Source organism: Oncorhynchus masou, chromosome 16, assembly GCF_036934945.1.
Source record: "Oncorhynchus masou masou isolate Uvic2021 chromosome 16, UVic_Omas_1.1, whole genome shotgun sequence".
Lineage (NCBI taxonomy): Eukaryota > Metazoa > Chordata > Actinopteri > Salmoniformes > Salmonidae > Oncorhynchus > Oncorhynchus masou.
In genome coordinates this window covers 41,885,515-41,897,261 of record NC_088227.1, presented here as the reverse complement: position 1 = coordinate 41,897,261, position 11,747 = coordinate 41,885,515, and the positions used below count along the sequence as shown (strand labels likewise).

Genomic DNA, 11,747 nt, shown 5'->3' with positions numbered 1-11,747 from the left:
TTTGATAGTGGTTTGATAGTGGGTTTGATAGTGGGTTTGATAGTGGGTTTGATATTGGTTTGATAGTGGTTCGATAGTGGGTTTGATAGTGGTTCGATAGTGGGTTTGACAGTGGGTTTGATAGTGGGTTTGATAGTGGTTTGATAGTGGGTTTGATAGTGGGTTTGATAGTGGTTTGATAGTGGTTTGATAGTGGGTTTGATATGAAAGCAATAGAAATACAGTCTGTAGATGCAGTTTAGCATAGATGGTGGATATACAATTTGTTTGTTTGTTCTTAGAGCACTAGAGATAAAAGTGATGTAGGCCAAGCCTCACATAGTACATCAGTGTTGATCACAGAATTAATGTATGGTATCTCTATTGTGTGCGTAACAGGGTATACCCCACGTCACTCTCTCCCTCCCCTCGGCTACGTGAATGGTGAGGTGAGGGGAAGGGGGAGGGGTTGGGGTATGTGCTAGGGGAACGAGTGTGTCACTATAAGAAGCCAGAGAGGGGAGCATGCAGACAGTTGGTTCAGAGAAACTCTTCGAAGCCTCAGGACACCACTACTGCCACTCTGCATCCACAAGAGACTAAGATTCAAAAGCCACAAATACAGGTACGAGAGAGATTCGTTTGATTTCCGTGTGTGTGTGTGTGTGTGTGTGTCTGTGTGTGCGTGCATTGGATAAGATAATATTTATATTTTGGGAGGGGGTGGAAGAAAAATGATCTAATAAGAGAAATTGACACGCCGTTTGTGTAGTCATGGGTTAATTCCTTAATTATGCCGAAGGGTAATGTCATTGGACAGAATGCTTATTACATTGTTTAGCCAATCAGCGTCATGTACTTTTCTCTCTATTGTTTCAAAGGGTTCTGTTCCTTTCATTCACACTGGATTTTCTGTCTTTCCCGATATACTTTATACCAGCATTTCTTAAACCTGGTCCTGAAGACCCAAAGGGGTTCACCTGTTAGTTTGTACCCTATAGCACTACACACCTGATTCCACAACTCATCATCAAACCTCTGATCAGTGGAACCACGTGAGTGTAACACTAGAGCAACAACTACAATGTGGACAACGTTGTGTCCCCAGGGGACCTGTTTTACAGGATACACATTCCACCTTCAATAACACTTGTATTTCCATTACTCCATTTAGCTTTTCCCATGTTTCATTACGTTGTTATGACCTTGCTATGTCCCCTGGGCCCATGACACCATCGTCATTACCACCGCGCTGAGTATGTTCCATTCCCATTTTAATCATCGCAACTGTCCACCTGTTTCTCTGGCTCGCCAATTAATTAACAGAGGAATAAAAATCTCATCGAGAGTCACAACACCCAGCCTATCTGCTGACTTAGTAGTTGTCCTCCGTTTCAGTACTTATCGTCCAGCTTACTCATGCTTTCACGAGGAACCTCTTTTGATGTCTTGTGTGTGTGTGTGTGTGTGTGTGTGTGTGTGTGTGTGTGTGTGTGTGTGTGTGTGTGTGTGTGTGTGTGTGTGTGTGTGTGTCTGTGTGTGTAATTTGTCCAATCAATGATGTCGGCGTGCAGAATTGATTTCTGCCGTAGCATCAGGTACATGGTATCTTTAATTAGTGACTACTTGCGATGTTATTACCGGATTTATCATCATAAATTACTAACAGGAAGATACATTAATTCATTATGTTCTAATCTATAGGAAGTGCTTGTAGAGTACAAAGCCCACTGGACCATGTACCTTTATGTATTGTTTTAAGTGTACAAGTGTGCACTACGTCATGTCGTTTTATGCCACTTAGGGCCTAAAGTTCTATGCCTTTAGGCCTACGTGCTTCAGAGGGGGGTTTATTAAGCTCTAACAGGATGGTTTATTAAGGTAGCCAGCTCCAACAGGATGGTTTATTTAGGTAGCCAGCTCCAACAGGATGGTTTATTTATTAAGGTAGCAGAGGGATATAAGGTAACTAGCTCTCACAGGATGGTTTATTAAGGTAGTTAGCTCTAACAGAGGGGTTTATTAAGGTAGCTAGTTCTAACAGAGGGGTTTATTAAGGTAGCTAGCTCTAACAGAGGGGTTTATATTAAGGTAGCTCACTCTAACAGAGGGGTTTATTAAGGTAGCTAGTTCTAACAGAGGGTTTATTAAGGTAGCTAGCTCTAACAGAGGGGTTTATTAAGGTAGCTAGCTCTAACAGAGGGGTTTATTAAAGGTAGCTCGCTCTAACAGAGGGGTTTATTAAGGTAGCTAGCTCTAACAGAGGGGTTTATTAAGGTAGCTAGCTCTAACAGGATGATTTATTAAGGTAGCTAGCTCTAACAGAGGGGTTTATTAAGGTAGCTAGCTCTAACAGAGGGGTTTATTAAGGTAGCTAGCTCTAACAGGATGGTTTATTAAGGTAGCTAGCTCTAACAGAGGGGTTTATTAAGGTAGCTAGCTCTAACAGAGGGGTATATTAAGGTAGCTAGCTCTAACAGGATGGTATATATTTTTTATTTATTTAACCTTTATGTAACTAGGCAAGTCAGTTAAGAACAAATTCTTATTTACAATGACGGCTTAGGAACAGTGGGTTAACTGGGGCAGAAAGACAGATTTTTACCTTGTCAGCTCGGGGATTCGATCTAGCAACCTTTCGGTTACTAGGCCAACGCTCTAACTACCTGCCGCCCCAAAGGTAGCCAGGTCTAACAGGGTGGCTAATTAAGGTAGCTAGCTCTAACAGGATGGTTTATTAAGGTAGCTAGCTCTAACAGGATGGTTTATTAAGGTAGCCAGCTCCAACAGGATGTTTATTAAGGTAGCCAGCTTCAACAGGATGGTTTATTAAGGTAGCCAGCTCCAACAGGATGGTTTATTAAGGTAGCTAGCTCGAAGCTCTCAGTCATGGCCAAGCTAGTAGGCCTTTCCATGGTTTTATATTTTTCCATTAGTGTTTGACAGTGCTTTTAATGTGTGTTATTTTCTTTCTACTTCCTCTTTGCCCTTTAGCACCCAATTACACCCAGACAGAATACCCCAACATTATAATCCGAATACCTTGCGTTATAATCCATACAAGCTGTAGCCTGGGGTTTTTTTTAAAAAGATTTTGATAGGTGGAAAGAGATAAAAAACAAAAAAACGTTATCTGTAGGCTATGATTATTGTTGTTTTTCTCAGAAATAAAAGCATAATCAGTACGATCCTGAATATGATTAGAAAATAAGTATTGTGGAGCTGAAAGTCTGCCCTAAAGCTCCGTCTGTTCTCCATCATAATAACCCTAGGAGATTGCAGTGTCATACTGCCATCATATAAACAGTCTGCTCAATTAAACTAACACGACAATGCTGGAAGCGGATAGAATCAGTGGTGGTCTATCATGTTGTCACAGGCTTCCATATAATAGAATTACTTCATATTATCCACACAAATGCTATTTTATTAAGCTGAACCTCGGCCCCAGGCTGGCGCAAGAGGATTGCGCAAAGCATTAAAAATGTATTTCAAATTCTGTAGGATAGAAGTGGCAAAACCCCTGAATCGACAGAGACCTAGACACAGTGCTACTTTCAACAGACATAGACACAGTGCTAATTTCAACAGACCTAGAGACAGTGCTAATTTCAACAGACATAGACACAGTGCTAATTTCAACAGACCTAGAGACAGTGCTAATTTCAACAGACCTAGAGACAGTGCTAATTTCAACAGACCTAGAGACAGTGCTAATTTCAACAGACATAGAGACAGTGCTAATTTCAACATCAGAGGTACTCATGATGAAACTACTTCTAAAGGCAACAGCACATTGGGCACAGATGTCAGTTCAACGTCTAGGTTTGATTTACATTTGGTTGAGTTGTCAACTAACGTGAATTCAATGTGAAATCAACAACAACAACATTTTTTAAAATCCAATCAGTATTCCACATTGATTCAACATCATCACATTGCATTTTTGTTGTTGTTGTTGTTGTTGAAATGATGTGGAAACAACGTTGATTGAACCAGTTGTTTTGGCCCAGTGGGACCTGAACAAGTGTCACTGAACTGAACACTCCTCTCATAGTTATTTCCTGACACAGACATCGGTTTAACTCTCTTCCTCCAGACAGTACATTTACATAATCTATTTACATTTTATTAATTTGACAGAAGCTTTTATCCTGAGAGACTTATCAGTGGGCAAAAAAAAAAAGGTTGATGTCACCTTTTAATCCATTTTGACAATTGGGTTATAATCAGTACCTGCACAATCTCATGTCTTCCTTCACCTTGGCATTAAGCCCTGTACATCCTGTACCTACTATACCTATCCCCTATCCCCAGCCTCTGCTGTGTGACAGTGATTCAACCTTCTCCTGTGTGATACCACAGGTGTGTGGATCCATACTGCAGGATTAGGATCTATACAGGGTTGTTTCAGACCTGGGTTCAAACGCTATTTGAAATCTTTCAGATAACCTTGAGAGTTTGCTTTAGTCTGCGTGGAGTTCCAAGCGGGCAGTGTTTGCAGTTTTGCGACATTTATATTGGTTTATTGCACCAGAAATCCTTAATCACTCCCAGCTAAAGTATTTGAAATGATTTCAAATAGTATTTGAGCCCAGGTCTGGAGACAGGAGTGCGCTGCTGTTTACCAGCGGCTGGTATAATCAGGTAGTCCTTCCCTGGGAGGATTAGCACATTGTCTCTGGCTCAGATATAGATCAGTCATTTCACATTCCCTCCTCCAGGAAGACTGCTAACAGAGATTCTGACAGACGATCGCGCTCACTCAGCGGAGCTCTTCTACATCGTATTGTCAAATATGTTGAAGCCCATTCAGAAAAGTGATGTCGACACACCTGGTTGTAAATCCAAGTGAAGTGAGCTGAGTAATTGAACAAAAGGGCTCTGAGCAATGATGTATATAAACCCTTTAAACATTTCAAAGAGAAAATTACAAGTGTTTAAGTATTTTTTGTTATTGTAATATAGTGGGTACAGTAACATTAGAACTTTCAAAAACATTATACTTTAATTTTAAGGAAAATGTTTTGATATAGTTCTTTAGTAAAAATGTTTAGCTCACATAATATAATGTAAAAGTATGTATTAAGGTTGTCTGTTATAGAATAAACATGTCAGAAAACAAATGTAGACGTGATTAAGCTGTGAGGGATGGAGGTTTGATGGCTTCTAAACAGCGCCCCCTGTCAGTCATCTAATGTATATACAAATCATTGGTTCTGAGGCACTACAACTTCACATCGACTAGTTAGTATAGACATTGGAATTTACGCAAGTTTTTTTTGAGCTGTCCCCATAGGAGAACCATTTTTAGTTCCAGGTAGAACCCTTTTAGGTTCCAGGTAGAACCCTCTGTGGAAAGGTTTCTACATGGAACCCAAAAGGGTTCTACCTGGAACCATAATGGGTTCTTCAAAGGGTTCTCCTATATGGGAACAGTGGAAGAACCATTTTAGATTCTTTTTTTTCTAAGAGTGCAGTCATTTCTTGAAGAACTGTCCTCTCCCCTGTCTTGGCCTCGGAAACACTGACTGCTCTTTATATCTCTTTGTATATTTATGTAATTTCAAACAAGTGAGAAAGTTATTATCAAACAGAACATCATAAAAAAAAACTCTCACTTATCAAAAACGTATCAAAAATCATTAATGATGTGTGAAGATTTAATAGGTATGAGAGAGAATTTTAATCATTTCAAAATCATTTTCTCCTCGAAAATCACCTTACCTCGTCTGACATAGAATAGCCCTTTTCAATATTCACTCTGCACGTCTTTATGAACGCTGGAAAGACATATGTGGCATCATTTATATGACATCTTAATGCCTTATTATCCTCATGATCATAAAATGGCACCAAATAGTACCCTAGTCCCTATATAGTGCACTCCTTTGGACCAGAGTCCCATGGGAATAGGGTGCAAGTTAGTGTCTAATACAGGAGTATAGTACCAGGGCCTTATGTTGGTGTCTAATACAGGAGTATAGTACCAGGGCCTTATGTTGGTGTCTAATACAGGACTATAGTACCAGGGCCTTATGTTGGTGTCTAATACAGGAGTAAAGTACCAGGGCCTTATCTAATACAGGAGTAAAGTACCAGGGCCTTATGTTGGTATCTAATACAGGAGTAAAGTACCAGGGCCTTATGTTGGTATCTAATACAGGAGTAAAGTACCAGGGCCTTATGTTGGTGTCTAATACAGGAGTATAGTACCAGGGCCTTATGTTAGTGTCTAATACAGGAGTAAAGTACCAGGGCCTTATGTTGGTATCTAATACAGGAGTATAGTACCAGGGCCTTATGTTAGTGTCTAATACAGGAGTAAAGTACCAGGGCCTTATGTTGGTGTCTAATACAGGAGTAAAGTACCAGGGCCTTATGTTGGTGTCTAATACAGGACTATAGTACCAGGGCCTTATGTTGGTGTCTAATACAGGAGTAAAGTACCAGGGCCTTATGTTGGTGTCTAATACAGGAGTAAAGTACCAGGGCCTTATGTTGGTGTCTAATACAGGACTATAGTACCAGGGCCTTATGTTGGTGTCTAATACAGGAGTAAAGTACCAGGGCCTTATGTTGGTGTCTAATACAGGAGTAAAGTACCAGGGCCTTATGTTGGTGTCTAATACAGGAGTAAAGTACCAGGGCCTTATGTTGGTGTCTAATACAGGAGTATAGTACCAGGGCCTTATGTTGGTGTCTAATACAGGAGTAAAGTAACAGGGCCTTATGTTGGTGTCTAATACAGGAGTAAAGTACCAGGGCCTTATGTTGGTATCTAATACAGGAGTAAAGTACCAGGGCCTTATGTTAGTGTCTAATACAGGAGTAAAGTACCAGGGCCTTATGTTGGTGTCTAATACAGGAGTATAGTACCAGGGCCTTATGTTGGTGTCTAATACAGGAGTAAACGGTGGCATTGTGAGTCAGAAGCGCAAAACTTTGTTGGTTGGTTGGATCGTGAGCGAGCGGCAGCGCCGTTCCTCGCTCTCATTCATTTCCTCCCTATTAAAACCACCAGGCAGCTAATGCACAGTACAATTACTGAGGCTGATAATGAACTTCCCTTTGTGACTCTGAACGTATTGCACTGTGTATGAAACAAACTGCTCGTGCATCGCTGTCGGGCCGACTGAGAACTCGTTCTTCATCGACTTTACAGAACAAGCCCCCGAGGTCTGTCTAGCCTATCTGGAAAGTGGACACACCTGACCAATTTAACTTTTCTCAGTTGTATTATGCTGTTGTTGTTGTTGGTGTTATTGTTGGTGTTGTTGTTGTTGTTGTGCCCCTGCTCACCCCTTTGAAATGAGCGACTAACCTCCTCTTTCTTCACCTCTGTGTCTTCTCACCAGGCCGTGCCCTATTCCACATACCCTACACTTCCGGGCCTCCACCCTCTTCCCGTCCCTCCCTCCCTCTGTAGTGAGTCATGAAGTGGTCCCTGTGGAGCCTACTGCTGCTGGTGGTGTGTCTGTGTTCCCCAGGACGAAGTGACTGCCAGGGTGACTGCCTGGCCTGTGGTCTCCTACTACCCCTACCCAACCCCCAGACCCAGCAGCAAACATTCAACACACTGGTGAGTGACTGTGTGTGTGTGTATGTACTGCATGCAGAATGGGGATGATGGTTGTATGGATGATGGATGATGGTTGTATGGGTGATGGATGATGGTTGTATGGATGATGGTTGTATGGATGATGGTTGTATGGATGATGGCTGTATGGATGATGGTTGTATGGATGATGGTTGTATGAATGATGGCTGTATGGATGATGGTTGTATGGATGTGTGGATGATAGATGATGGTTGTATGGATGATGGATGATGGTTGTATGGATGATGGTTGTATGGATGATGGTTGTTTATATGATGGTCGTATTGATGTGTGGATGATAGATGATGGTTGTATTGATGATGGATGATGGTTGTATGGATGATGGTTGTATGGATGATGGTTTTATGGATGATGGATGATGGTTGTATGGATGATGGTTGTATGGATGTGTGGATGATAGATGATGGTTGTACAGAGGAAAGTTGTAGTGTGATCATCATTGTTTATTTGGAAAAAAAAACTTTCTCCCTAAAAGTTTATGACACAGCATTTACAAGTTAGAACAGTAATTGAGTATTCTGCCATTAAGATGACTCATGGGATGTAGCAGTGCTAATGTAGATAATCATTCTAATGATGCTTCTGACTGAGGCAGCTTAACGAAGCAAATAGCACACCTGGGTTTAAACACTATTAGAAATATTTTTTGGGGGGTGTTTGCTCTAGCTTGCCTGGAGTGCCAGATGGGGTGATGAGTTTTTTCAGTACTGGGACTATTCTATAGGTTCCATTAAGCCAGTCAAGCTTAATCAAGCCCAGCTCAAGTATTTGAAATGGTTTCAAATACTCTTTGAACCCAAGTAGTTCTGAGACATAGCAGTGCTGATAATGATTCTGTGGGCTGGTGCAGCTGGGGGATGGAGCTCTGTGGTAATATAGCAGCTAATTGATTGGTGCAGCTGGGTATGGAGCTCTGTGGTTATATAGCAGCTAATTGGCTGGTGCAGCTGGGTGATAGAGCTCTGTGGTAATATAGCAGCTAATTGGCTGGTGCAGCTGGGTGATAGAGCTCTGTGGTAATATAGCAGCTAATTGGCTGGTGCAGCTGGGTGATAGAGCTCTGTGGTAATATAGCAGCTAATTGGCTGGTGCAGCTGGGTGATAGAGCTCTGTGGTAATATAGCAGCTAATTGGCTGGTGCAGCTGGGGGTGGAGCTCTGTGGTAATATAGCAGCTAATTGGCTGGTGCAGCTGGGGGTGGAGCTCTGTGGTAATATAGCAGCTAATTAGCTGGTGCAGCTGGGTGATAGAGCTCTGTGGTAATATAGCAGCTAATTGGCTGGTGCAGCTGGGTGATAGAGCTCTGTGGTAATATAGCAGCTAATTGGCTGGTGCAGCTGGGTGATAGAGCTCTGTGGTAATATAGCAGCTAATTGGCTGGTGCAGCTGGGGATGGAGCTCGGTGGTGCTCTGTATTAGCTGTTTATGAGGGTGATGCAGACAGAGATTGATGATTGACACATTGTATCAGAAACTTCTAGATGGAAAGATTGTGTTTTTATTGGTACATAGATTCCCCACCTCTCACTGAGAGATTGTGAGGCCATTACATGGTCTGCATTTGTGCATGAGTCTCAACTGACTCCCTTTAACCCAAACAAACGTACAGGGCTACTTGACGCAGAGGACATATAGTCTCGACTCTACTAACACCTCTCCCTGTCCTTCTCTGTCCACAGGTGTGTCTGTTGGAGTGTGAGGGTCACGTCTCTACTGCCCTCACCTGGGAGCTGTGTCAGCGAGCCATCCTACCGCACTACCTCCTCCCACCAGATGGTGGTGCTGTGTCTAAGAGAGCAGCAGAGGAGCTGAACCTGGGCCCTGTACGCCTGGAGTCGGATGGACAACTCCTCTACTCTGCAGCCATGGAGCACTACCAGCAGGACAGAGAAGACCAGGAAGACAGGGCCCTGGAGCAACGTGATGCCCAGTACGACTCCTCCCCACTGGGCTCGACCGAGGAGGAAGACTCCCTGGCTCTGGAAAACAGGGAGGAGAAGAAGGAAGAAGAGGACAGGAGGAGCAGTCAGGGGGACGGAGAAGATGAGGAAGAGGAGGCCACGGTCCAGCTGACCAAGCGTTTCGGGGGCTTCCTGAAAGGTCACCACGGTTATAGGAAGTTGATTGGCGGGCCGGTGGGGCGGCCACTGCAGAAACGCCTAGGAGGGTTCATCGGGATCAGGAAGTCGGCCAGGAAGTGGAACAACCAGAAGAGGGTGAGCCAGCTCCTCCGGCAGTACCTGGGGATGACCAGCAGCAGCATCCCTGGCCGCGGTGTTGGTCGGTTCAATAACCCAGGCCAGGGATTCAGGAGGCTACCCAGCCGGCTGTAGCCTCCCTTTCCCTCTACAACCCCCTAGGGGAGTAGAATTCTCTTCTCCCCTTCCCTCCACAACCCCCTGGGGGAGTAGAATTCTCTTCTCCCCTTCCCTCCACAACCCCCTGGGGGAGTAGAATTCTCTTCTCCCCTTCCCTCCACAACCCCCTGGGGGAGCAGAATTCTCTTCTCCCCTTCCCTCCACAACCCCCTGGGGGAGTAGAATTCTCTTCTCCCCTTCCCTCCACAACCCCCTGGGGGAGCAGAATTCTCTTCTCCCCTTCACTCCACCACCCCCTAGGGGAGTAGAATTCTCTTCTCCCCTTCCCTCCACAACCCCCTGGGGGAGCAGAATTCTCTTCTCCCCTTCCCTCCACAACCCCCTGGGGGAGCAGAATTCTCTTCTCCCCTTCACTCCACAACCCCTGGGGGAGTAGAATTCTCTTCTCCCCTTCCCTCCACAACCCCCTGGGGGAGCAGAATTCTCTTCTCCCCTTCCCTCCACAACCCCCTGGGGGAGCAGAATTCTCTTCTCCCCTTCCCTCCACAACCCCCTGGGGGAGTAGAATTCTCTTCTCCCCTTCCCTCCACAACCCCCTGGGGGAGCAGAATTCTCTTCTCCCCTTCCCTCCACAACTCCCAAGTACCTCCATAGAAATTCTAATAACTGTAGTTTACCGTTTGTCTACTATTATTTTAGTGTTCTATTCCTATAGTTCCCGACTACAGGGACCGTGAAGTCCCTCGTACCTCATCAGCCTAATGAAGAAGAGGAACGATATCGTCATTCTGAAACCCATCCGGTGTTGTGAAGAGAAGTAAAGAAACGTTTCCTTCCAACCATCAATGTTTCTCCCATCCTACCGCCCCAGTTAATGAACTTTTGCATCCTGAAAAATAAAAGTACAATGTAAATATTGTGTCAGGATTGTAAAATCCAGACGACATGATCCTAGATATAATACCAACCCATGTTAGGATGATGACTGGATGGATGTTTATGATGTATGTATGCACTTTAACTTAGCTTGAGCGAGTGAGGGGTTGCATTTGTTATTTGCACTGTTCACGGTCTCTGGGTCATTAAAGAACTGCTGATCTGCATCTTCTCTATTCTGAGAATATACTGTATGTCACTGGGCAGAGAACAGTCGTCACTATCTGGCCAAGTTGCAAAGTTGGAAGCCCTGCCTATTCTACAATTTCTCTTCTTAAAATCTGATTTTAAACCTAACCCTAACCTTAATCCTAAACTTAACCTTTACCTCCAACCTTAGGCTTGCCCACCTCATTTTTTATTTACACCAAAAAGCTCCTTTTAGTTTTTCATAAATGTTTCTCCTTTTTCATAAATGTTTACTATATAGCCAATTTAGATTTTGCAGCTTGGGCATATAGTGGGAACCGCAGATTGGATCAGCTACCAGACAGTAGATATTAGGGTAACACTGCCAACTGGTGTTGTGTTGGTAGAGTAGAATCAGCATCCCAGTAGGTTACACTGCCCCCTAGTGTTGGTAGAGTAGATCAGCATCCCAGACAGTAGGGTAACACTGCCCCCTGGTGTTGGTAGAGTAGATCAGCATCCCAGACAGTAGGGTAACACTGCCCCCTAGTGTTGGTAGAGTAGATCATGTCATGTATTTGTCTTCTAGGATACATACCAAACTGAATTTACCACCTATCTGATTTTAACAACAAAAAAAAGGCAAGATGAGAGATATGTGCATGTTATCTTCTTGCTACTGTATGAAACACAGTTTGTCTGCTTGTCTGAAAATACTCAATAACACAACACTATGTTATGGTTTTAGGTTAGAATTTCACCTG

General features: G+C 43.5%; 1 protein-coding gene across 1 annotated transcript; it reads left to right on the top strand.

Moving 5' to 3' along the window:
• The first annotated feature begins 522 nt into the window (after positions 1 to 522).
• Positions 523 to 10,037, top strand: pnocb (prepronociceptin b). Its single transcript, XM_064990453.1, has 3 exons — positions 523 to 604; positions 7,338 to 7,561; positions 9,280 to 10,037. Exons 2-3 carry the CDS (start codon positions 7,415 to 7,417, stop codon positions 9,931 to 9,933), a joined length of 801 nt encoding a protein of 266 aa, XP_064846525.1. The 5' UTR covers positions 523 to 604; positions 7,338 to 7,414; the 3' UTR covers positions 9,934 to 10,037.
• Positions 10,038 to 11,747: the final 1,710 nt, after the last annotated feature.